At 40.3% G+C, this 26891-nt stretch overlaps 1 protein-coding gene across 7 annotated transcripts in view; it reads left to right on the top strand.

The window, feature by feature from the left end:
* Positions 1–1271: 1271 nt before the first annotated feature.
* The window catches only part of TENT4A (terminal nucleotidyltransferase 4A), a 65671-nt gene continuing 40051 nt past the window's right edge, over positions 1272–26891 (top strand). For 6 of the 7 annotated variants that reach the window (XM_014262044.2, XM_088056011.1, XM_014262042.2 and 3 more), the window contains exons 1-6: positions 1272–4613; positions 20844–20967; positions 22414–22460; positions 23370–23490; positions 25023–25130; positions 25846–25974. In XM_014262044.2, coding sequence (XP_014117519.1) covers positions 3820–4613; positions 20844–20967; positions 22414–22460; positions 23370–23490; positions 25023–25130; positions 25846–25974 — 1323 coding nt within the window. In that variant the 5' untranslated portion in view covers positions 1272–3819. The remainder of the gene's footprint in view (positions 4614–20843; positions 20968–22413; positions 22461–23369; positions 23491–25022; positions 25131–25845; positions 25975–26891) is intronic. The other variant, XM_014262041.2, reaches the window with a different exon arrangement.

The following is a 26891-nucleotide window of genomic DNA, read 5'->3' as shown; positions in this document are numbered from 1 at the left end:
GTTACTGTGTGTGTGATTTCTTGTAACCCTTGCTATACTTCGTGTCCTCTAGTGACATGCATCCTCAAAATTCAACAGTGGGAAGATTGATTGAAAAGAAAGGATATTTTTCTTATGATACAAACAGTATTTGACTTTCAAACATTCTGAGAATCTTACCTTCAGTGTGGAGTTTCACTCAGAAAAGGACAGCTGAATTAAAATCAACCAGACTTTTAAAAAAATTAATCATTGCAAAGGAAGTTCTCACTTGCTACTTTTAGAGGGAAATTCTCACTTTAAGGATACAAAATTAGAAGCATGTTTTATTTAGATTTCTCACTGGAGAGGCTAGAAACAGAGGAGAGAAAAAGCTGATGTTAGGAAGATGATGATTTTTCTTCTTGTTGTACCACAAGAAACCACCAGGTATTATTTCTCCATATTGTACATATTTATGTAGGAAACATGTAATATCTCCTTTTTTTTCAGTGATGGGCCACAAGCTTTGACAAATAATCATGAAATAGATAAATTAATTGGTGTATTATCAAACCATTGCATATAGATTTCTCAGAAATTTCCTTCTTCTCCAAGTATTTAAAATGTGGACCTTCAAGCACATTGTGCCTACCCATCCATCCCATGTTCTCTATTACACTTACATGGTATCTGCTGCCTTGAACCCATACAAAGAACTGACAAAGCACTATTGTAGCTTCAGAAATTCTGGCTAACACAGCTTAAGCCAGTGAGAGACAACTCTCTCTGTGGCTACTTCAGGAAACAGCCTAGCCTCTTCCAAGACAGTGTTGGGATTGGTCAGAGTCATCCCTCTTTCAAAAGCTGTTTCTGAGTTACTGCCTCTTACAAAGGAGTGGTCTCTACCACTTAGACCTGAAACAAGATAATTTTAGCAAAGAGGGAAATCAGGCCCTCTTGAAAGTGCCAGCTTTTAAAAGATGGCAGAAAGGCAGAGAAGGAAAAAAAGAAAACGGGTCATGAAACTGATGAGCTTGGAAAGGTCTCCATAAGATTGCCCATTGTGTCTTTTTGGTTTACCCCTCCACCTCTTCAAGCAGCCTGGTCTAGTGGAAGGTGTCCCTGTCTATGGCAGGAGGGTTGGAACAAGATGATCTTTAAGGTTCCTTCCAATACAATCACTCTATGATTCTATGATCCTACTGATCAGTGTTCCTTTATTTTAAGAGTTTTAACTCAGCAGATTGAAGATGTGATCTTTATTGGATGTATGAAAAGTCAAAACATGGAAATGAAAATGCTGAGATGTGGTCTCTGTAGCCGCCTCAACCTTCTCAGTATTTCACAGTCAATCTACAAAGTAACTCTTCCAACCATTAGCATACCACAGCAGCTATCCTTGCAGAAATACTGATGATCCCCATCTTTCCTTGCTGTAGTCAGGCCATCATAGAGGTAGAAATGCAAAGTATTCAGGGCTAAAAGAAGAGACAGTGTAATTCTCTGGTTTATTTCTTACAGTATTTATATAAAAAGAACTGAGTCAAGGGGCCTGTTTATTTGTTTTCTTTCAAGTTCAATGAAAACCAAACCAAAACAATCAAAAATTCTTTGGAAGATGAACCACAGAACCAAGGACTGCTATCAGTAACTCAAGCTGAAATCTCTGTTGAAAATCTGAACACTTCATTGACCATGCAAGAAATTGCAGTGAACATACTCCTACATCAGACATAATTAACAGCTCTTTCATGTGGTTTGGGTTTGGTTAGTTTATTGTGTACTCTTATGTGTACTTTGGCTATTAGTCCTGAAAACGGGCCTATTTCTGCTTTTTCTAAATGACTTCTGGTAATAAACATTAAGCTGTCACCCTAATATCAGTTTCCCTTGCTCTGAAGTCCAAGGGCATAGTTTGAGAACACAGTTACATCAAGCACAGCTACCCTCTGCTAACAAATGACTGTCTTGTTCTCTCATTCTCTCTCCATCCCCTCCTTAAGTGCCAGCTCTGAGCACAAAGTAAGCTAATTCAAAATAAACTGCTGAAAACTATTACTTTTTTTCCAAGCGTGGTCTTCTCTGAATTAACAAGTTAAATTGGCTCACTGATAAATATCAGGGGTTGTGCAAAGCAGCAGGGAAAGGAATTAGCAGGATTATGGAGAGTGGGACTTCTCCTTTTCTCACCTTCTGTGACAGCTAATTCATTCAAGAAGAACCATGCAATTGCATGGGAGGGCTGTTCTAACTAGGATTCCCTGGTAGTATTTGGGCTTATGCACGTACAACTCTTCTCTATGCTGTTCTGCAGTCAGGTTAAGTGCTCTGTTGAATGGTCTGGGAAGTCCTAGATGGTTGGAGTTTCTGGGGTTGCCTCAGGAGAGGACACTTTATCCATAGGCATGCTAAAGCTGCTCAAGGAAATAGGCTAATCAATGAAAGAGAACCATTACAGACATCATTCTGGGAGGCTGGTTTCAGATCACAGCGCACCTGTGTCTGATCCCCTTCCAATAGCAGTATGCATTTTACTTAGTGATCACTGCACACGAAACCCATCCATTAGAGACACCCCTTGGAACAGGCACTGTCTCCCTGTCCTGTCCTGACTCAAGCCCAATAAAAACTGAAGTACCCAGTGGAAATGTGTTGCTTTGCGGTGCTGTCTTGATGCTACCAATCCAAGGAAAGCCTTCTCTCGGTTATGAACTGTATGGTGCTGCCTGGACACATCACCCAGGCCTCCCCTTTCCCCCCGGGAGTGAATGGCCCTGCTCAGCCCCACGCTCTCCATTGCCCAGCTTCCCCAAAGGAGGTTTGCCTGCACTTGCTTCTCCTCTGAATTGATCCTCAAAATCCACCCTTTTATTTTTGTGGGAACTGGGCTACAGTTCTCCAAAGGGATAAGCTGTGCCATGGAGGGGTCAGACAATGCAGTATTTGTGAGAAACCAACACAGAAGCAGGGCTGCAGCTGCATCAGCTGCTCATGGAGATGGAGGGAAGACAAGTAAGAGGGAACCTCATGAATGTCTGCAAGTATCTGAAGAAAAGATATCAAGAGGATGGAGCCAGGCTCTTCTCAGCGGTGCCAAGCAACAGGACAAGAAGCCAAGGGCAGCAACTGATGCAATGGAAGTTCTACCTAAACATGAGGAAGAACCTCTTTCCTGTGTGAGTGACTACACACTGGAACAAGTTATCCAAAGAGGTTGTCGAGTCTCCCTCACTGGAGATATTCAAGAACTGTCTGGAAGCAATCGCGCGCCGCGTGCTCTGGGATGCTTCTGCTTGAGCAGGGAGGCTGGACCGCTATGGCCCCTTCCAGCCTGACCCATTCCGCGACTCTAGGAGTTACGGAACTGCCGGAACCGCCCCGCAGCTCTCCCCGCCCGCCTCCGGGGCTGAGGCACATCTGTCCCACTCCGCGCCGGCGCAGGCGGGAGAGCGCCGAGGTGGGGGAGCATTCCCAGCTCGTCTTCCTCCTGCTTCCCGCGCATGTGCGGTTGCCAGGGCGGCCGTCTCCGGTGAAGGTTTAAAATCTGCGGGACATGCGCAGTGCTAGTTCTGGCCCTGGCGAGGGGGACACGCCACATTGGAACGGCGAGCGGAGCGCTCCGGGCAGTATCGGGTACTGTTTGCGCCGCCTTTGCTTCGTCCCGAACCGCGCTCACGGCGCCCGGCTCTGCCTCCGGCCGCCCTGCCGCCCTCCCTCGCTCCCTCCTCCCCGCGACACATGCCGCTGCTGCCGGGCCGCTTCTAGCGCCGCTGCTGGGCCGAGCGACCGAGGGAGCGGGCGGCGGCGCGGAGCTCCGGCCAGGCAGTAAGGGACGGCGGCGACGGCGGGCGGACGTGGATGGATCCCCGCGTGGCTTGGATCCAGCCCGAGCAGAAAGGACCCGCGAATGCGCTGTGGATGCAGATCTGGGAGACCTCGCAGGGTGTGGGGGGCCGGGGCGGCGCCAGCTTCCCGCACTACCTCTGCCTCAACTCCCCGGCGCTGGACTCTGCTGCCTCTCCGCTTCAGGGGCACGGCTGCGTACGGATCGGGGCGCCTGGCGCCTGCTGCTCCTCTTCCTCGCCGCCTTCGCCTTCGCCTTCCCCGCCAGCCCTGCTGACTGGACTGGTGCCCACAGTCCCCGGTGGCCCCGTGGCGGTGAACGGTGGCGGCGAGGGAGGGCGGCGGCTGCAGAAGTCGCCTTCCGTGTCTTCCTCCTCGTCCTGCTCGTCGGTGGAGTCCGGTACTGAGAGCCCCGGCTTCTCCTCCTCGGGATCGTGCAGCGGAGGCGGCGGCTCCTCCTCTTCCTCCGGCGGCCCCCGGGCGGTGGCGGTGGCTCCTCCCGGGCTGCTGGGCAGCGGGGCCGGACCCGAGGAGTTTTTCAACTTCCACGAGAACAAAGTGAACGCTGTGAATGGGCACCAGCAGCCGCCGCACCCGCCTCCGGCGTCTCCTCAGCAGCACCAGTACCACCCGGGCCGCCGGAAACGGGAGAATAAAGCCAGCACCTATGGGATGAATTACCTGCTCTCCGGCAGCCGCGGCGTCGCTGTCATCAACTCCCCCCACCAGCAGGGGCAGCCGCCTCAGCCAGCGCTGCAGAGCCCCGGCACCCCCTGGAAGACCAGGAAATACAGCCCGGGCGTGCAGGGGTGAGCAGCCGGAGCCTTGGGGGCTGCTGCAGTCCCAGAGGGAGGGAGGGGGGCTCGGCCGCCTCCTGCGGCCCCACCGGGAAGAGGGGTGGTGGTTTGGATCACAGGAGCTCCTCTGGAGCTGGCCGCGGCAGGGAGGCCGATGGCAGGGCGCAAACCCGTGCCCCTTTTGTAAATCACCTTGGTCTGTGCCGGCTGGGTGGCTCTTGGCCGAAGCAGCGATTCAAGCAGTGCTGGGGAACCCGTAGATAAAGGGGTTTAGGCCTTACGTTGTAATAGGTTGAGAGGTGAAGTTGTCCGGCCATGATCAGAGGTCACCTACAATAATTAAAGAAAAGTTGTGTGCAGGATGCATGTCAGAGCTATCAGGTGTTAATTCAGATTTTAAACAGGAAGTGGAAGGCTTCCATTCAGAAGAATTCAAAACTCCTGCGTTAATTTTTAAATGCCTCTGCTGAGGCTGCATCAAGCTGGTTAGCTTGGGGAATGTTAGCAACATCAGTTGAAAAGGAGGTGCCGAGTTCTGTCTGAGATAGGCATGAAAGTCAGAAAGATAGAATATTTCTCTCAAGTGTGTTTTAGCTCTAGGATAGGTTGAGCTAGCCAATACCTGTACAGAAATATTGCCTTCTTTAAGAGAATGCTTTTATGAAGCTTATCCTATCTTGTAAGCTATACCTTTCTCATATAAACGGGTAGTTAGGAAGGCCGAGTATTCAGTTTGATCTGATTGGCATGGAGAAGGGACTGCTGTGTTTCATCTGTAAAATTTCATTCAACCAAGGGGAAATATTACTTCCTAAAATTAAAGTTACTTTATTATTGGGAAAAAAGTGCTAGCTGCATTGACTGACTGTAGCAGATTTCTGATGTCACTTCAAAAACAGTTTCTTGGAATATCCTAACATCAAGACCCTTGTATGCCTATGGAATAAAGGCACTGCATATTTGTAGAGGGGGAATAGCTAAAGATAACAGGGTGCGAGCTGGGGATTTTCAAGTGAGAGATTTAACTTATGGACAGTGTCTTCCTTTTCTCTTTTGTGAAGCACTGTCACGTGCTGAGTATGTTAAAAGTTATGAAGCAGTATTAAAATATATTTTTAAAATTCTGTTTTTGCAAACCATAACCTCCAGAGGGGGAGGACAAGACTTGTGACTACTGCTTTTTAGTTCTGGACTGACATTGAAAATTAAAATTTCTTACAGGAAGCTAGAATTTGAATCTTTAAGAGGTGTCTTGCACTAGGAACTTTAAGTCCTATACTAAGAAGTTTGTATGTCTCAAGTTCCAATAGTGTCTTTAAAATTCTGTGAAGTTTTTGTTTTAATTTCATAGAGATCTGGTAGAGCACCGAATTAACTTCTCAATTCAAGTCAACTCTGTGTGAGGCAGATCTCCAGACAAGTGGAGGAAGCAGCAGCCTGAGTTCACCCAGCAGATCAATGGCAAACCTGTGAATGAAGTCCAAGCACTGCAAGTTTTGTCCTGTAGCTGTTAGGCAGCACCACCTATGCCATTCTCATATTTTTATTTTTATTCTTCTGTCCTTTTTTCTTTTAGCTTTCCTGTAATAGAGGCTATACCACTCTTCAAGTATGAGTTTACAGAGAATCCATAGGCAAGGAAATTGTTTAGCTGAGATTCAGTTGCACTGCTCAGTTCTGTAATGTAGGTAGTTCTTTTGTTGATGTGTTAATGGCTGTTTTTTTTGCTAAATATCTTTGAATGTGGGATCTGTGTCTCCTAATCTTCTGTCAAGGATCTTTTTTACAAAAGTGGGACCTGATTCTGGCAGTGGGATACCAGTAACTGAAGCATGTGTGATACTGTAGTTCCAAACCATTCCTTAAAGCAGCAGGGAACTAACTGGTGCTGAAGGAGAGCATGAGTCTTGAAACCATAGACCCAAATATGACAAGCAGTTCATACCTTAAAGTTTGAGTTCTGTCACCCTAGGTGAATCTTGCACAAGTATATATTCTTAAACAATTTTCTGTTCAGTGTTAGTAATTTGTTATGAAGTGTTTGCATGATTGAAATAAGAATACTGTCACTGATGGAGTGGATTTAGGTATCTGTCTTCTGCAGTAATTCTTGTATAGTGGTGAGCTTAACTTTTTCCTGAAGCCTGGCTGGTGTGTTATTTGGCAATTCATGTAAAAATACACTGAAAAGGCTGGGATGGGGACAGATCCCTACAGGAGTTTCTTGTGGATCCCTTACATTCCTTTAGTTTTCTGCTGTTTGCTGGAACTGTCAGCTTGGTCCTGAAGTATCACTTTGATAACTCATCATCTGTTGACAAAGCATCTTCAGTGTTGCCTTACTGGTATATGCAACTGTTAAAAAATGTGATCCTGAAAACTTCTAGCTGCAGTCTGGTTTGGGCATTGATTATAGGAGGAAGGACTTGATCATAGGTATTTTTATGCTTCTCCTGTACATGAATGGTAGAGCTTACTCTCCTGTGAGTATTGTTTGTAAAATAATGCTTTTTTACAATGTGTTGGAATTTCCAAGTGATTCCAGGTCTTTTGGTAACAGAGTAAACTGGGTAATTTGTTAGCCCTTTCCCAGACTGCAGTTCTACTTCTGATGAATTGCCTGTGCGCTTTGAAGCAGTTTTGTAGCTCAGCCTTGCTCATTCAGAGCTGAGGATGATCTGTAGCACTCCAAGTTGTTTTATTCATACTGCTCATAGTCAGTAGCTTTGTGATAGTAGATGTGGTGATATGTAGGAATACTGTATAAACACTGTTTTCCTCTGTTTTGTATACAGCATTCCTTTTCTTCCAGTGGCCTCATGCTTTCACCACTTTGATAGCAGCATGAAGATCTTTGCAAAGGAAGTTTTTCCTATAAAACACAAGTGTGAAAAGCTGTGTTTGATTAGATTTCATCCTAAAGCTGTGCTCTTGGATGCCCTAGATTGCCCTATGTTACACTTTAACAGAATTTTGGAAGGTAAGGAGTGAGGAGATTGAAGCCATATTTATTCCAGTGCTTCAATAGATTGATTAATTTAGCAACATTGTAAATTCCTATGTGTCTGGGTTTAGTTTAAGGCTACAGATGACAAAATGATTGGTTTCAGATGCAAGGCAGAGAAGTGTCCTTAATATTATGAGGTTAATTCAAACTAGTGACTGATGTTCAGAACTTCATGTTATTTCTTGGTACTGTAAAGTATCCTCTTGTGGGGTTTAAAACTGCATCTAGCCTTTCAGGGTGTGCATTCTTAGTTCAGCAAATACCTTCTGTTTCTGTAAAGTTAGTATCTTAAATGTATCTGAGTAACTTAAGCATCCAGAGAGTTTAAAAGTGCTCAAATATTGCTTCAAAAGACCTCGTCAAGCTATTCTAAGCTTTTTGCTGAAGCCTCTACTGTTTTTGTTTGGATCCACAGCTAATAGAGTGCTTTCTCTGAAGATGTAGCTAATACCTTGTGAATGTTATAAAATCACATCAGATTTAATTATTTTGCTTCTTAATAAGAATTAAACAAAGTAAGTAAAGAATTAAAGTGTTTTTAATATTATGAGTCCGTTCTGCTTAATACTTTCAACTAAGTGTGTTCAGTCTAATTGTGGATGTTGACTGAGATAAGTGCTGAAACACCTGGCATATCTGCTTGGTAGATTACAGTGCTGTGCAGAAACAACAGAACTGGCTTGTTGAGGATTAGCTTGGATATCAGAACTGTTATGATACATTGGAATGGTGCTCTGCCTGGACTAACTAGTTTTGCACAGTGTCTGATGACTTCCAGCATTCATTTTTCCCCCTGTATAGCTTTTGTCTTTAACTCTCTTTTGATAATGCCACACAAGTTCTGCTGCATAGTACAAGAGCATCAAGACCTCTGCATTTCCTTACGCTGAAGGAGGATTCAGGACAGCATTCCCTGATGACTACAGCAGGTACCTGGGGAGAGTTCTCATAAGCAAAGTAAGCTTATGGTAGTGCTTTCACAGAAGCTTCAGTGTTCATCAGTTTGTAGCTGAATGATACTGTGAACAAAAAGTGATGTCCAGAGATAATGGTGATGCACCTGTATGCTAAGCCTGTATTAGGTCATCTTTATTTCTTCGCTTCTATGCAGGGTTTCTAATTCCAGTCTTACAGGGTTTTTTTGCATTTTTGATATATTTCAGAACTTTAACTAAGTAAAATTTAATTACAGTTTAGTGCAATTCACTATTAAAAATCCATTGCATTCAGGACTGCATAGCTCCAGTTGCATGTTTGTCAACCCTTGCTTATTATACTGCTGTCAGAGCTGTCAGATACAAATAAATGTGTGAGCATGCCACATTGTCAGCCCCTTCTGCAAATTGTTTTCTTGTAGTTTGAGCTGAAAGAATGTAGACTTTGTAAATGCTCTGAAGCCTTTACTGTCTGCAGTGAGGTGTCCAGTTCTTGTAAGGGCTTTAGAGGCCTTCGCTCCAACACCTAGTAAAGATGCAGCACAGTGGACTATGCTTCATGCACACTCCTGTCCAGTCCTTGCTGTCTGCTATCTGTGATGCTAGGTGGACACCTGTAGTGGAGGTGTTAATGTAAGAGGCAGGTCATGCTGGCATGGTACACTCAATTCTTGTTTTGCTTGACTATAGGGTCAGGGTAGAACTAGGCAGTATATGCTGGAGTGTATGCAAAGGGAAGTGTGGAGCTAGTTGGCTGTTATTCATAGTAAATTTCTGGAGAGAGCATCAGGATGTAGTTAATTAAATGGATTTCTTTTAATGACTGAAGGTTGGTATGAAGGAAAGTTCCAAGATAGCTGCTGGATGAATTGTCAGAAGAACAGAATGTCTCTTTTTTTTCCTGTGGTCAAGTAAATTGCCTCGGTAAAGCACAAAGTTTCCATGGAAAGTGAATAGATACCTAGTGTAGAGTTAGAGACTGATGCTTTGGGCAGTGGAATGGAGGGAACATTTTGGCAGCAGTAGTCTTGAGTCACCAGAGGTGTACTAGAAGTCAGAAAGGCTGACCTACAGTAGTAAAATATGAGAAGGCCTTCCATGACAGGTGCTCATATCTCTGTGTAAAGAAGAATGGGAAATGTTTGGAGCAGTTTAATCCTGGCATCAGCTTCATGTTGTTTTTGACAGTTGTTAGGCTTTGGCAGTAAAGGCAGCTGGCAATAAGAATATCTACAGTTGTACTGGGTGAGACCCTTAGAGGCCAATGGAAAATATTGGGAAAAGAATATATCAACATGAGCTTATGGTGATATTTCCTGGAAGCATCTCCCAGCTTTAAATTACCTGTGGTTCTTGGACTGTCTGGGCTGTAGGCAGTGCATTGTTGTGCTTATCGTAGATTTTGTGTATGAATGTGTCTTGCATTGATATTTTATGATCTGGCATTAGCAATGACCTGTGGGAAGATGTTACATTGCTACAGTAAAGCTGTGCATTATGTAATGATTTTTTTGTTACTGTTGTTTCCCGAGGCTGTCACTAGGGTTGTAGTGGCAGCCAGTTGCTGTCTGTGCTTTACAGAGGCAGATCATGAGTGCTTTTTGCAGGGGACATGAAAAAGGAGGAGGGGGAGGTTGAATCACCTGGCAGTTGTTTGTTTTCTATCCTGTTAAATAATTTTTTGTATTGAAATTGTTTCCTGCCTCTAGATGTTTATCTCCTCTGTATGCTTTACAGTCCCTGTTTTATCTCTGGGACTCACATGAACCTCACCTGTGTGTGATAATGTCGCAGTATTCTTGCATCTTGGGCTGGCTTGTTCTATCTTGTACTTTGTCTCCTGATTACTAACATGGGACTTGCCTGATGTTTTTGTGCTTTGAGGCTTCATCTGTGATCTTACTTTAATATGGAAACTAAGAGTTCCAGCTGCTTGTTTTCTGTTTAAAACACTTCTTTATCTATATGAAGATATGTATCTATATATGTATATCTTTATATATATCATCTCATGTCAGCTTTATTTCTTCATAAGCCTACATAAGGGCATATGTCAAATGTTGTCACATGCCATTTGGAAATCCAAAAAAATAATGGATTTTCCTATGTGGTTCTCTGATTCTTCTAAGTAGCAATGAAAGTTGTTTTTTTAAGACACTACTTCCATTTATGATAGTAATGTCAACATCTTGATATAGTCATAGCTATTCGTTTAATGCATTGATTCTATTTTAGGCTACTTTGATTATTTTGAATGTCAAAGCTAATCCTTTTAAATTAAAGAAAGATAACTGCTTATTGTATTGGTACAAATGCAGTATTGAGTGAGTGTGACCTTTGGTGAATACTGAATTACCAGAAATAGGTTTTGCTGTGAAGTATTTTCTATTAAAAAGTTTGGGATATGTTCTCCCTTCATAGTTGTGGATCAGGGAAGTCTCTGAGGAATTAAGAAAATAAAATACTAGCTTCTCTACATATCATGCATTGAGATCACTTAACTTTCTCTGTACTGATCACTTAATTCGCTTAACAGAAGCATGTTTTTGGGCTCTTGAACTAGTTTAGCCTTGCTCAGTCATAGCTTTACATCTCATTAGGTTGTTCTTCGTCATAGTTTTTGATATCCTTAATCTTCCAATCCTCTTTTTCTGCTTTGTACGTGACTTCAGGATTTCTGAAGACATCTTCTGATGGAATCCTATGAGAAAGTAGTAAAAGCTCTTTTTTCTCTCTAAAACCTGATTAGTAATGCACAGTAAACAACCAGTGTGATATCTTTAGAAGTCTCTGAAACACATTGTTCTTTTGGTGATGATTTTAAAGGAGCTGCTTCTATTATATGGCAAGCTGCAGCAGTACTTAAATCCAGAAAATACTTAAATCCAGAAAAGCTTTTCCAGCTTTTTTTGAGTTGCAGAGATGCTGACTTTGAATATGAAGGGTCTGTTGCCAGTAGTGCTTTGATGGGTGCATTTTGAGTTAAGAGTCTGCTGCTCAGAATTTTACCAAGAGTTACTTCTCTTTAATATTTCAGTGACTGATGTAATGAATACCTGAATACCATGGGCATAATTAGTCTCTCATCAGTAATATGTTTCTGCTGTTGCAATCTGACTTGTCTGGTATGTTAATCACTTGCTATCTTTGAGCATTTGGAAAATAATGTTATTGAGACAGGGATTTGGGGGTTCAGTGGTTTCATTTATTTGCATAGCAAGCTTGCTGATTCAGTCCCAAGGTTTAACATATGGCATTCTCCTTCACTGGTGCAACAAAATTATTGCGATGTTTTTTTTTCATCAGGAGTAATGCACTTCAGAAACTTACATAGTGGATCTACCATTGCCATGTATTAAATTGGAGGTGTACATCTGCTTATTTTTAATTCTTTTTTATGATGCAGCTTTTCCAAAGTCCATCCAGCCATTAATAAGGTAACTGAGTTTTATTGGATTGACATAGTTTGCAAAAGTAGATTAGTTTCTGATTTTCTTCAAAATGCAGACAAATTCTGTTACTTAGGTTTGGAAATTTACAGTACAAATCAATCCAACAGACTTGGTTTCTTGAGTGTATCAGCTGTCAAGGTGTTCCTAAGAGGTAAAATCTAATTGGCAAGAAATTTGGTCTAAAGTTAGGATGGACTCTGACTTGCATGACTGTGGGGCAAAGAGAAAGCTTAGAGAGGAAATAAGAACAGCATGAGCTCTTGTGGAAAAGGTACAATATATTTTACAAACTACTCTTAGTTTTGTGGATGAGAACAAAGTACTTTTTTCTTCTAGTCTCTCCTCTGTAGCTAACTTGCAAAGTAAACTCAATTTGTATTTGAGTTTGGTGTTTAGTGTACCTGTCTGTAAAACCTTTCACAGCTCTGATCAGTAAGTTCTATATAGCTGAGGTTTGTTGGTTTTTTTTTTGATTTTGCCTTCTGGACAGTTACAGTGATGAAGATAATTGCTATCTGAATAACGTTGCAGTATGAGACTGATTTGGTGCAGCAGTACAGTCTGTGAATGTAGCACTGTGTTCTTATAGTTCCTTTCATCTGTGTGCTTAGAGCATTGCATAGGGCATAGAGTAGTAGTGCCTGAGCCTTACTGGTGTTGAGGAGAACTAGTATACAAAGGTAAAGGCATCTGATGTGTGTTATGAATGGGAATGTAAAGAATTGTAGTTCATCTCTTCTTGGTCATAGTTGTATTTTTAGCCCCTTTTGCACATGTCTTAATCTTAGATCATATTGGGAGAAGTCTGTCTGAGAATGCATTATTGCATTCACATACACACTCTCTCTCTGTCCCTGTGTGTGTATATATATAGATATATATCTCCCCCTTTATTTCACTGAACTGTGTTCCTTAGACGGTTTCCTGCTTTAGACTGTAAGACTGATTTCAGCTATTGAATGCATTTAATTGTTGTAGTGTGAGATTTCACCTGCATTTCCATGATAGTGCAATTGTGCTTTGCCCTAGTCATAGGTGAAGGTACAGTTCAACAGATTTCCAAAATAAGTGCAGTGACTGATGTGCATTTCATCATTTAGTCTAGAGACAGTGAAGTCACATGTGTTTTGGAATTCATGTTTCACTGAAGGAATTTTATTCTATGTATGTATTCTATGACTTGTAACCTTTATTTCAACAGATTCTTTTGAGATGCTGCCTTTACTTCCCATTTCTTTACCTCCATTTTCTACACATCTGTAGTGTTAGACCCCCATGCTTTAACTGTGGCATCTCTTCTTTCCTTTTATAAGGATTCTTGGCTGATGTGTTAGGTGTCAGCTAGAAAAATATTTATTTTAATAAGTAAAGAATATGTTTTTAAAAAGCATTAGTTGTTCCACATAAAAGATGCAATCATGTTTCTATCTGTTCCTTTAGAAGAAATTAATGTGCTTAGTAGTGTAGTCACGTTGAAATGGAGCCACATGCTTTCTTGAGGGAACAAAGTCTCTGTAGCTTTTCATTTGCTTTCTAGTTTGTTGATGTTTGAGTATTTAGTTTCACTGCATTGAAGTTAGCCCTTGAAGTAATAAGTCAGTCTTATGTATAATAATGTTTGTAGTAAATGAGTAAAATGGATGATCTCCTTTCTTAGAAATGTGCCGTTGAAGAAAAACACTGCAAAAGTCTGAGAATGTTGTCTGAGTGGTATTTTAACCTAGGAACTAGAAGAGTGGCTGCCTTTTCTAAAACAGTAGAAGGGATAATTTTTTGATAAACAGAATATGTTAATTCTGTTGCAGTAGTTCAGCCTGTAAGTGGCTGCTGCTTGCTGTGCTTAGCGGTAAGAACATCAGTAAATGGTAGGTTCTTCCAGGCTGTTAAAATTAGCAACCTGAATAATGTAGCAAGTTGTAGTGGCTTAGATTTGCCAATTTGAGTTTCCTGGCCAATGTACCAGATAATGTGGTGGGCTTAGCACAGGCTAAAATCACCAGTGCACATACTCATTTCTTGCTGTGAGATATGGATTAGGAGAAGGTAAAAACAGGCTTAAAACTTAAAAGGTATAATTTTATTAGCAGGACTACAAGAATAAGAAACATCAGAACAAAACATCCATAACACCTTTCTTCTCCTTGCCCAACTTCCCTTTACAACTGACAAGCTGGGATGTTAAAACGGTACCAACTATACAATAGTCTTTCATCAGTTCTTGTAGGGAAAGGAGTTTTCTCTTGTCATGCCATGGAGACTTCTCCACAAGAAACAGTTTTCTCGTGGCTTTTCATTTTCACAAATAGCAGCCACCCGGGCAAAAATTCTGCATTGTGACATTCCTCCCATTTTCACAGCCCTCCAAGAGGTGTGTTCATAGGCCATGAACTCATGGGGTATTATTTTAAGGATGAGTTCTTCAAAGGCAAAGGTTCTCTTCATCTGTCTCTATGATCATCCATGCGAACAGAGGTTTTCTTCTCTCCCTGGAGGCAAAGGGTCTCCATCATTCTCATCTCTCTCTCTTTCTGTTTAAGCGTCTAATGAGATCACAGCTACTCCACTGTCTACTTCAGTTTGAATACTTCATTCCCCCATACTCTGATGAATTAAAGGAGATATTTCAGTAAATCATTGTCCATCTCCAAGGCCCTATCAAAAGAATATTTCAGCCCCATTAGAGCAACTCCTCATTCTTCTTCCATCTGAGGCTTGACTCTCTTTACTGACCTTGGTGTTCTCATGTCGTCTTTCTACGTGTTGATCGCTCTTTTTCTGTCCCTGGAGAGAGGATTGAGGTTTGTCGGTCTCATTTGTGTAGTGAAAGGGTTAATATATTTCCCAGTGGCCACGGCGCGCTGGGCCCCTCCCTCCACCTGGCTGCTGCTTCGGGGGGCAGTCGGAGCTGTCCGTGGGGGCCAGGGAGGGAGAGCTTAGTGTTGAGGAGATGTCAGCAGCCGTGGCCTGGCTCAACCTATCCCCTGCCTGGGAGCCGCTGGGGTCAGGCCTGGCTGCCCCCCGTCCTGGCTGCAGGGGAGCGGGGCCAACCCCACCAGAGCTCAGCTACCTTTCGAAGCCAGAACCAAAGAGAGAGAATTCCCGGGCTTACCGTTTTTAAAATGTGGATCTCACAAAGGCAGCGCTAATTTCTAAATGGTGTAAAATGTCAGTACTAAGAACTTGCCAGCTATTGGTCTTTCCCAGGCACAGAGGAAGCTCCCAGCACTTTCTCTCAGAGAAATTACTTCCATGGGTGTTTCTTACTTCTTTCCCCACATGTCAATCAATATGAAACCACCACACAAGTACAAGTAACCGCTCTTCTGCATCCCTGTGTTCTAATCTTTGCCATCTTATATTAGGTAAGACGACAGAGCTTACCAACACATTTCTTTCCCAATATTTCTATAAATACAGTAAAACTGTTGTGAAAAAGTTGATTAAAAGGCCTGCATTTGCTAGTAAAGTAAAACAATAGGAATCTTAAATGCCTGTTACAGAAGATTGTCCTGTGATGCTGTTGAGAATCCAAATTCTTTAAGAAGCCAGAAGGAAATTGAGAAGACTGACTTAACTGTATGTTAAAGGAAGTTCTATAAAAAGAAGAGTTAGAATGTTACTTGTATCTGCATGTACATCGTGCTGTAGATGGAAACTGTGTTCATAATGGTTAAAATACTGCCACAGTCCTGACTTAAGAAATGCTTATGAAAATCATAGAAGCTATGTGGACAAAATACCCAAGTAAAAACTATTCCTGTATTGGCTGTCTGAATATTCCACTTTACCTGTCTTTTTTTCAGACACTGCATTTTTCCTTCAGCTGGTAAGAAGTTACGCTGGGGTTAGTCCGGAACAGCATACAGGATCTTGTTTTTATACATGAGAGCTGAGTTTTTTTTGTGACAGTGTTCCAGTAACCTTATCTGAGCAAGAATGTTTACAAAATTGCAAACTACTGTAACATTAAATTTTAAAAAAGCATCTCTGTTTTGAGAAGCTTCTTCAGGTATAAACCAGAAGGTAAAATGCTAGTGTGGTTGTGCTGCCATATGCTGTTAGTATAGCATTAATTCTTATCTGGAAGGATATAGACTAAGAAGATGGTCTGTAAGAAGCAGAAACTGTTGAATTAAGGAAAACTGGAAAGAGCAAACAAAATAGACTTTTATTAAGACAGAGGGTTGAGAACTGTTTTGCCAAATGCATTAAAGACCTGAAAGTCTTGCACATCAAAAGTAAGAAACTTGTCAATCAGTAAGGCTCAGAGAGAGACATAAAAGGGCACCAGGGGGAGCACAGATCATGTAGTCACTCAATTGGAATTTTAAATTTCAGTAAGTGTTTAAATCCAGTCAGCAGAATGATACCTGTTATATACCTATGCATTGTGGTATATGCCAAAGAATTTCAGAGGAATTAGCCATGAGTATGGCTAGAACTCCAAAGGAGCTTTGATATCTAGACCTTTGCTATTGTCCCAAGCAGATTGAAACATTAAACCTTGTACTGCCTTGCCAGTGCAAAGTAGAAAATATGAATCTGACTTCATATTAAAAAGCAGATGAGGGAAGGAAATGTAGGCTAGTGATGAGTGATACTCTTCTGAGTCTTTCATAGGTGGTTAACAATTGTGACTGTTAATTGTTGGAAGAGATGCTCAGTGGGGCATCAAAGTGAGAGTACTTGTGTGTTGCCTCTTTTTTTGAGCTCACTGATGTGCTGGGGCTGCTGTGTCTGGTGGAGGTTGTGATGAGGATGGCTACTGTAAATACATTTTTTTCACAGAAATGCCTAGATCTCTTGGAGTGGTTGGATGGGGCTGATACCATAAAAAACCAGAACTTCTTGCATGACCAAATATAAAGGAAGGGTCTAGTGTATGTTTTGATAAAGGTGGTTGTGTTTCACAGGTCTCATTTTCTTGAAGGATTCATTGTTAATTGATATTCCTCTGTTCAGTTTAATAACATAACTGCGGAATTTTTTTCAGAAGAATGTTTGAGATTCTTTTTGAAGACTTTGTAAAAACCAGACATTTACAAGTTTGCTGGGTTAGCGGCTTAGAAATAACCAAAGGAAAGAATAAATTATTTACTTTACATAAAGGAAAGTTACAAATAGAATTATTCATGACTCTTGCTCTATGTGTTCATAAATACCTGAAGGGAAGACATGAGTGAGAAAAGGATAGAAACGATAATAGAAAAATAAAGCTGACTGCAGACAGACACAGTAGGAGTTCATTGTTCATTAGATTATAAAATTGCTGGTAAAATTAAATTCTAGTAAATATAGAATCATGATTGAAGATAAATAATTCAGGCTGAATGCACCCAGTGAGTGGGCTTTATGTTAGTGTTTTTGTTCAGAAGCTCCTTCATTACGGTCTCTTCTAAAGAGCAGCTGTGTGCTCAGGTACCCTGAAGCAGCAGCAATATTCTGAAGTGTAGGGGCAGTAAAATGAAAACAGGTGTGTGTCCTGGACTAAATGGCAGAATTATGTGTTGACTCTGTGTGTGTTTCTGCCCACCTGTCAGAAAATGTGGTGCAACAGAAAACAAGCTGAAGAAGGTTAGCGGTGGTCAAACTTTGGACTTGTTCTTGGAAAACTGTTGGTGAATAGAGATAAATGGACTGAAGGCCTGAGAAGTCTTGTGTTTTGAGATGAACTGTGAGTAACAACTTTTTTTTGCCCCAGGAAAAAACATCAGATAAAACCATTACCAGGCAGCAGTTTAAAATAAACCACTCTTTATTCTGATGCATATTTAATTAATTCATGTATATTTAATTAATTAATGGAATTCCGTGAACAACAAAGCTGAAATGGACTAAAAGACCTGGAAAAATCTATATAATGAAGTTCTTTGAGCTAATATGTGTCATGATTTGGATTCACCCTGAAAATAAGCCAGACAAAATTACTGTAAACTTGGAAGGATGGCTTACCCTTTCCTTTTTTTTGCCTTTTCTTGCTTTCTGTATCTGCCTACTGCAGAGTGTTATAGGCAGGAGAATAGGAAGTCTTTAGATTCTCTCCATTGCTGTTGGGTATATTCAAGTATTTTATTCATGGGTCTTTTTGTCTTGGAAAGGTAGGGAAAAAGCATACTTTCTATAAACAAAACAAAATAAGAGCATGTCAGCTTGTATTTTCTGTCTTGCTCTAATATTTTGGAATCAAGCGGATTCATCAGCAAATTGAAATGTTAGTTAAATGTTCAGTTGTGGGTCCAGGCTTAGTTTAAGGTAAGAGAAAGGGCAAACAGTAATTAATAATATTTATGCTTTTTGGAAGTATCTTTGAGTTTTGCTGCAAAAATCTCTTTGTCTGTGGAAAGGAAAACTAACACTTAAAAATTAGACATGTGGTCTCTTGGAAGCTACCTCCTAGTAGGGGAGGTACCTAGTAAAATGAATTGCAAAAGACTCAGATGAAGAGTTGAGTTCTACTAGAGAGGTATTAAATTTTCCTTTTGGAAGGCTAAGTATATAAACTATAGATTGATTTTTCAGTTTAGGGCAGCATTTGGATTTCACTACGATATTGACTAGATACATTTCATGAGTTAGAAATCTTAGAAATATGTCAACACCAAAAAAATATGTTGGAAAAATGTCACAACAGTAGTTACTTGCGTTTTTGTTTGGCATGGCTTGATACTTTTTCATTTAAGGCAAACATGATATTTACCTGAAAATTCAAATTTGGCAGCAAGAGTTCTGTAGTATTGGTAGATGTGAAACAAAAGGGCTTAATAGGTGTATAAGGTTCCACTGTCAGGACTCTTCTTGTAACATGGATATAAAAATACTTTACACTTGAGAATATATTTAATATTTCTCACTTTCAGTTCAGTTGGAAGGTCACTTTGTCTATGAATGAAGGGCTTGAGTGTCAAAAAGTGGATGTTTTTATGTCAAGAAATACTCAAATGTCCTTTTTATTGTCCTCTGCAAAAACTCACAAATGCCAGTGGCCTGTTTGCAGTCTGTGTAAACTGCCACATACACAGAACTAAGAACTGCTGGACAAGTAAACCTACTTGAAGGCTGGTTGGTCTTGTGCTGCTTCACATTTGCATCATTATGTAGTTTTTAAGTCTCAGCTTTGTTTTTTAAAGAAAATTGTCGTTAAGAATCAGGAATTGAATTTGGCCTTCACTGTTGAGCCAGTAAGAAATTCAGTAAATGTCTGTGTCGTAGTTTGGCATTTAGGGAAAGAAGTGGGAAACACCCACAGAAGTGATTTCTCTGAGAGAGGCTGCTGGGAGTTTCTTCTGTGCTTGAGATCAGGCCAATAGCTGGCCAGTTCTGAGAACTGACAGCATTTTGCACCACTGAAAAGTGAGTTCACCTTTGTGAATAACACCTTTTAAAAACCCAAGCCCAGGAACTTCTCTCTTTCTGGCCTTGAGAGGTAGCAGAACTCTGGTGTGGCTGGCTCTGCTTCCCCATGGCCTATGCTGCCTGGTGCGGGGGGGCCTGGGCTGGACTCCAGCAGCTTTCGGGCAGGGGATGGAGACTGTGGGGCATTCCCCGGGCCGGGCTCTGCTGTGGCCCCTTCTGGGAAGCCCTCTGGGTCCTATTCCAGTGGGGTGGCTGAAGCTGTTCCCAGAGGGGCCCCTGGCCCAGGCTGGGCCAAGCCATGGCTGCTAGCATCTTGCCGACACCCCTCCTCCCCTCTCTTGGCCTGCACAGATGGTTCCAGGCCGAGGACCATTTGCTCCCTCCCAGCAGCTGCGCAGCTGAGAGAAAGCGCCAGCTCGGTCTCAAATCTGACACCATGACTGCCTGCATGTGATTTAACCCTTTTGCTACACAGATGAGACCTGCAGACTTTAATCCCCTCTCCAGAGAGAAAAAGAGCGATCAACACGTAGAGAGACAACAGGAAACATCAAGGTCAGTAAAAGAAGGAGTCAAGCCTCAGATGGAAGAAGAGTTAGGAGATGCTTTAATAGGCTGAAATATTCTTTTGGTAGGGCCATGGAGATGGACAATAACATTCTGAAAAACTCCTTTAATTCATGAAAGAATATTGGGAGAATGAAGTATTCAGGCTGTAGATCTGAGCAAAGGTATCCATTGATGAAGCTAAGCAGATGGTGGAGTCACTGTGATCCCATGAGATGCTTGAACAGAGAGAGAGAGAGATGCGAGAGCTGATGAAGACCCTGGGCCCCAGGGAGAGAAGAAAACCTGTGTTCCTAGAGATTATCACAGAGATAGATGGAGAGAACCTTTGCCTTTGAAAAACTCATCCTTAAAATAATACCCTATGAGTTCATGGCCCATGAACACACTTCTTCAGAGCGGTGTGAAAATGGGAGGACAGCATGATGGCAGAGTTTGTGCCTGGGTGGCTGCCAGTCATAGAAATGAAAAGCCACGAGAAAACTGTTTCTCATGGAGAGCTCTCCATGGAATGACAAGAGAAAACGCCTTTCCCTGCCAAGATTGATGAAAAGACTGTTGTATAGTTGGTACTGCTTTAACATCCCAGGTTTTGTCTCCATGGTGTCAGTTGGAAAGGAAAAAGGTTGGGTGGGGGGAGAAAAGGTTTCTTATTTTTGTAGTCTTGTTAATAAAGTTTCTTTATTCCTTTTAAGTTTTAAGCCTGTTTTGCCATTCTCCTAGTCCATATCTCACAGCAAGAAATGAGTAAGTATTCTGGTAATTTTAGTTAGTGCTAAAACCTGCCACAGTCTACTAGAGTTAGTGTTCTGAGCTCTTAAGTTAAAGGATGATATTAAATAAAGCCTATGGCCTGTTTCTTATAAAATTTATTGTAATAGTTAAATAGTTCAATTGTCACTTTAACTGAACCTACTTTCTCCATTAGACTACATGAAGAAATCATTGACTTCTATGACTTCATGTCCCCTCGTCCTGAAGAAGCAGCTATGAGAAGAGAAGTGGTAAAAAGGATAGAAACAGTCATCAAAGATCTTTGGCCTACCGCTGATGTGAGTGTAGCTTCAGTTGTGATTTGTTTCTCTGTTAAATTGTAGAGCTTGGTTTACTTACCCTTGCTATTATCTTTCTTTCTTTTAGAAATGAACAGGTAACTCTTCAAGTTTAAGGCAATTGACCTACTATCACAATTCTTGCAGTATTTGGAAATTTATTTTAAAAGAAATTTCTAACCTGGATTTTGGGTTAATGAATTCTACTGAATGTTTTTTGCATTTTGAGAGCTGGGAATGTGAATAAATGTCCACTCTTAGTAGTGCATCTCCTAAAGTAAAAGCTTATTAAATTGTCTCTGTATATTTTAATTTTGAATATTAAAGTAAGACTGACTACCTATGTATCCATTTCTGCAAGGGTCCTGAATATGTGGATATTTTTAAATAAAAAAAAAAATATGAAAGAGCAATTAAATGCAGATGGGTTTTTTTTGTACTCTTCATGAATTTGACATTCAAGGAATTACTTCAGCCCTACTGTAGTGGGAAAATTTCAGTTCCTGAGATATGTTGCAATCTAAGCTGGTGTAATTTCAAACACTTAGTTATTCAATGCTTATTCAAAAAAGCATTATTCAAAAAGAATGTATTCTGAACTGTATTTCTATCATCAGCTTTGATTGCCAGATGGTAGCATTGTCATTAACAACCAAAATGTTGTTATTTCATAGCCTTCCATGGCAGACAGGAAGGGCTCCGGCCACAGCACTGAGCTAAAAATACTGTAAAACTCCTCTGCTTCATCCTTACCCATGTTTTTCCTTCATAGTGTGATTTTACTACCTGGTGGAAATTGAAAAAAAAACACTGAAAAGGACTTGTGTTGCCCAGGAAAAAAGCTAAGTGAGCTTGTAAATTGGGCTCTACTCTATTGGAGAGGGAAGAACATCTCAATTCTTTAGTTAGGCAGCTTGCTGAAAGTATTTGATGTGGTCTGTGGATTTATCTTCATTGTGGCTGCTTTTTCACATACAAACACCTGCTACTACTTCATAGTTGTTCTTAACAGTAAAATCTGAAGTATTTATTTTGATCTGAATGATATATTTAGATGTACTTGCTGGTTTTTAAACCTAAAATTTTGGAAAAATTTTCCTTGAACTCTTCCAATTTCAGTAAAGCTGTCCTGTAAGGAAAGGAAGGAACAGGATGGAAGGAAATGAATAAAAGCTTGTATGTCTGTCAAACTGGAAATAAATAATTAAAAGAACTTGCTTAAATTTATTCTCTGCTAGCTGGATTGGTATTTATTTCATATTAAAGAAGCCAAATTTCCTCTAAAGTTGCATCTGTAAAAAAATGTGTGTTTGTACAGTGAGTATATAGTAAAGTAACTTTCTTGGCTATATCTGTAACAACTGGAGAAACGTATGAAGTTTTGTGAAAGTAAAAGGAAGTGAGCATTCATAATTGCAAGATGTTTTCCTGCTGTGTTCTTTTCAGGTCCAGATTTTTGGCAGCTTTAGTACAGGGCTTTATCTTCCAACTAGGTAAGTAATAGTTTACTCTTGTCTTTTAGAGAAAGGGAGATTTCAAAGAGAAGTTGAATGTGCAACTGTGTCAAATTTTCAGTAAAACTTACCTAATATTTCATGTGACAAAGGGAAGAACTTTTGAACTTCAAGATTTGCAAGTATTTGATGTATCATCTTACTGCTCTGCTCTGCTTATTAACCCTTTGGTGAATTACCTTTTTTTCCTTGTGTCTGGGGTTAGTCTTTGGCTTTTTTTTAAATAGACAGTGGAAGTGAATGTTTAGCATTTCCTTTGTAAAGATTGTGTTTTATTAAATAAGAAGAATTACTGAAAATGTGTCACTTATCACAGTGTTACTGTGTAAAGTCAAAGGAGCCATCACAGTGCTGTATTCCCATCTTTTTGGAGAGGAAAATGTCTTACTTAACTTGGCATTTTATATCACTTAATGGTTCAATTAGATGTGGAAACCTGTGTAGCTCTGCCTTAAAGATGACGTTGTCTTTACATCAAGTAAATTTTCAGAAGAAAAGCACTGGAAATTTAGTTTCTATGAATACTAATCACTGATAAAGTTCTTTGAATTATTATAATGCCTGTCAACATGAGTAGATAGATGAGGGATGGAATTTGGACTGTGGAAGTCAGAGGGGAGGGAGCGTGAAAGGTAGAAGGGAAAGGAACACTTAAGAACTCATCAGAGTAATGGAAGTGAGAAATTAGACTACTGCTTTGGGTCCTAAAACACTTACGGACTCTTTCTTAATGTTCCTAGAAGAAGCTTATTGGGAACCTACATTGCAAATTGCAAAATGATCACCTTTTATGACTTGCGAAATGTAGAATGCCAATCTTACCATATTTTTTGGTAATGTATTGTGCTTTAGACTTAATGGATTTCATGCTGTGTTCTTTTTGTCTAGTGATATTGATCTAGTTGTTTTTGGGAAATGGGAACGACCTCCTTTACAGCTTTTGGAGCAAGCACTGAGAAAACACAATGTGGCTGAGCCATATTCCATTAAAGTACTTGACAAAGCTACGGTAAGTAGCTAGTAAGCTTTGGAATACTGAACTGAAAAAGTTTCATACCCCTTTAGATGTTGGTAATAAATAGTATTCGTAATTCCTGAAGCAAATGATATTGGTCTTAAGCTCTCTGCAAGGTGTCAGTAGAATCTGTAGGTGCTTAGCAATAGCATGGAGTCTTTTACATGTGTATCAGTAATCCTGTGTACTGTTTGCCGAAGGCCATACTTTATTCCTATGTTGTCAATAAAGATCTGAAAGTTAATGTTTGTAAAATATCCAGTAAAATAAGTTAACTATTTGCATAATGTTTTTCCACTGACCTTTGAGGGGAATTTGTTACACCAGTAACTAGAGCTGTCTAGCTCTCAACACTGTTTTCACGTTGTCTTGTTTCTGATGGCATCATTAAGCGTTCCAAACCTAACATTGGGTTTTGTGTCCAAAATAGCTGTTTAAATGAGAGCTTTGTCATTTATGTGACTGATGTGTGTTATGTCTTGAATCTTTCTTGTAAGCCTGAGTCATGTTGAATATGTTAAAAACTTAATGCATGAAAATTTTATATTACTGAGCAATAAATGTTTTCTTCATGGGACTAAGGTGAGTATTCATTCCAGATTTCTATCAGCAAGCTTCTTTTTGTGGTCTCTAAAACAGTCTTCCTCTTTTAGGTTCATAATATTCCTGTGGCTTTCATTAGAGTAGCAGTGCATAACAGTAGCCTTGGTAGTCTTTGGTTTACCTGAGAGCTAATGGGATATTCAGAATCTGTATTACCAGTTAATGATGGAAAATGGCACTAGGCTAGGCTTACAATTTTACTGTCCCTTCTTATTCTTTTTCTTCTGATGTTGGTATGAAATTATGCTACACTTTCTTGTTTTCCATTTCAGATTAGAAATATGAGGAGTTAAATTTATTTTAAATTTATCAGCTGAAGTTTAGGTTATGATTGTGAGATGATTTTGTAGGCCATTGCTTTCCAGGTGGTGGTGTGAAGCTAAACTACATATTCAGTTATTTAATGTTAATTTATTCCTGCCATATTTATATGGTTGCTTTGCTTTATCTCTTCTGGCTTTCATTTGACTCTGCATTGAACCAGTTCATCTTGATAAACCAAAAGGCATTACTTCCTGCTAGGCTGGTTTTCTGTCAGTTCAGTAAGTGAATGGTGCAGTGCTGGGTCAGAGGAATGCAGTTCCCACAGGTTATGAGATTAGGAGATCTTCTGTTAACTGGAATGAGTCATTAAAATAAGTAAATTGAGTGGTCATATAAAACACTGCTATTGCTGCTATGAAGGCAGATAGCTAATGGTTATGGGAGAGTACCAGAGTGATGGTAAGTTAATGTGGTTGCACATTAATCATCTCCCTAGAAAGCATTCATGTGTCAGTCAGGTTAGAATTGTTACCTCCTCTCAGACAGACTTGATAGTTGCATTCATTTGGACTGTTAGCATCCATGTGTCTTGAATAAGCTAGGGAACAGCACCAGTGTTGTGTTTCTGGGGATTCACATTCTTGTATTAATCTTTTCAGGTACCAATAATAAAACTCACTGACCAGGAGACAGAAGTGAAAGTTGACATCAGTTTTAATGTAGAAACTGGTGTGAAGGCAGCTCGATTTATCAAGGAATACATGAAGGTATCAGCTATGTATTGAATGTTATTCTACTTAACCAAGGATGTGCTAGATGCTTAGCTAACTTTTTTTGGTATGGCTTGACAATTTACTGCTGAAGACTATTCTCATTAATGCTAATTAAACAGAAATATATTAATTTATTATCTTTTCGTGTCCATTCAGTGTTCCCTTTGAGTGCTGGGTGTTGGACTGAATAAACCTGTACACTGTGAGAGGACTTCACAGTCATATTTAGATTTGCAGATAGGTGCTAACCTTTGCTTCTGAAGCAAGTCTATGTGCAAATTTTGCTTACCTTGTGTTTAAGTGATGTTACATTATGAATACTGTCTTACTAAACTGTCAAGAAGCAATTGTGTAGATACACATTTAAAAGTTTCCTTTTATGCTCTGTAGTAAAGGTACTATTTAGAGCAAGAGCTTTGATTATAGTGGCAGTGACATTCAAAGAAGGATATAAAAATCTTACTGTTTAGGTGGGAAATAAGTTTAATATGTAAGGTCTTCAATAAAATAAGAATTGAAGCTATTCATCTGTTTCTAGAATAAAAAAAAGTTTCAGTTTTTCCCACGGAAACACTGTACAGCACAACACTGGAAATATTTTTGTATTGGATGAATCTTTGTTTGCTGAGATTTACTTTAAAGAAGTGTACTTCTTTATTTGTTTTGGAATATTGACATTGTCGTTGATAAGACTTATTTTGCTTTGCAGAAATATTCTTTGCTACCTTACTTAATTTTAGTACTAAAACAGTTCCTCCTTCAGAGGGATTTGAATGAAGTTTTTACTGGTGGAATTAGCTCTTACAGCCTAATTTTAATGGCAATTAGTTTCCTGCAGGTAAGTCTGTTGCTTATTTGTTTCTATGTTCTTCAAAATGTTTTGGGTTCTGTACCTATGCCCTTTTATTGTACTCTTTCTTCAGATGCCCCTTGCAATGCACAGCATTACTGTTACGAGTATTTGAATCTTGAAAGATCCTGTGGACTACCTCTCAAACATTCAGGATCTATCGTGTGTGAACTGGAGCAGCAGCCAGGACCCTTGTGAAAGGCTTAGAGGCTGTGCCTACACCAGGGCCTGTACCTGAATCACCTTAATGGTGCTTCTTAAATCTGCAGGGTGGATTTTCTTTTGCCTCCCAGACTACTGGTACTGAATGTGCAAAGTAGTTGATTTCAGTGTTTATTGAAGTGATGAAATCCAACAGTCAAGTTGTTTTTTTTACTTACATGTTAGGTTTTGACGTGCTTAAGACTGGCAGATGCTGTACTTGACTGATGAAATAGCCAAGTTACAATGTTACAAATAAGTTACAACTTCTGTTAATGAATTTTTGTGATAGTGAGCCTCCTACAGGTATGATGAGGTATGGGGTTAGCATTTCTCAGCCGCTGTGGTAATGGAAAAGTTATATATTCTGCTGCTACTGGTGTTGACTGAAATATTACTATTTCAGGTTTTGTATACCAAATATAATAAGTGGAGCTACAGACATAAACTGTATTTCAGTTGGGGCAACTAGATTGCCCCCCACTTTCTGAAAACATTGAGGGATGGTTTGTCTTTTGAAAATCACGTACTACTTCATTACTAACTAGGCTATAATTTTGTATGCAGTACTTCTTTCTTGCTTTTGACTTCGGGAAAAGAATTCCCTAATCCTCAAAAAGCTGTATGAGGAAAGATGAAAGAATTCTTTGGCTTCCAGATACTGCTGTATTGGTGCCGCCTTTCGGTTATGTGAGAGTGGTTTA

This window comes from Pseudopodoces humilis, chromosome 1, assembly GCF_049639895.1.
Source record: "Pseudopodoces humilis isolate 2021_Gansu_Grassland_sample_001 chromosome 1, ASM4963989v1, whole genome shotgun sequence".
Classification (NCBI taxonomy): Eukaryota; Metazoa; Chordata; class Aves; order Passeriformes; family Paridae; genus Pseudopodoces; species Pseudopodoces humilis.
The sequence above is the reverse complement of the archived record's forward strand: the minus strand, read 5'-3'. Positions and strand labels throughout refer to the sequence as shown.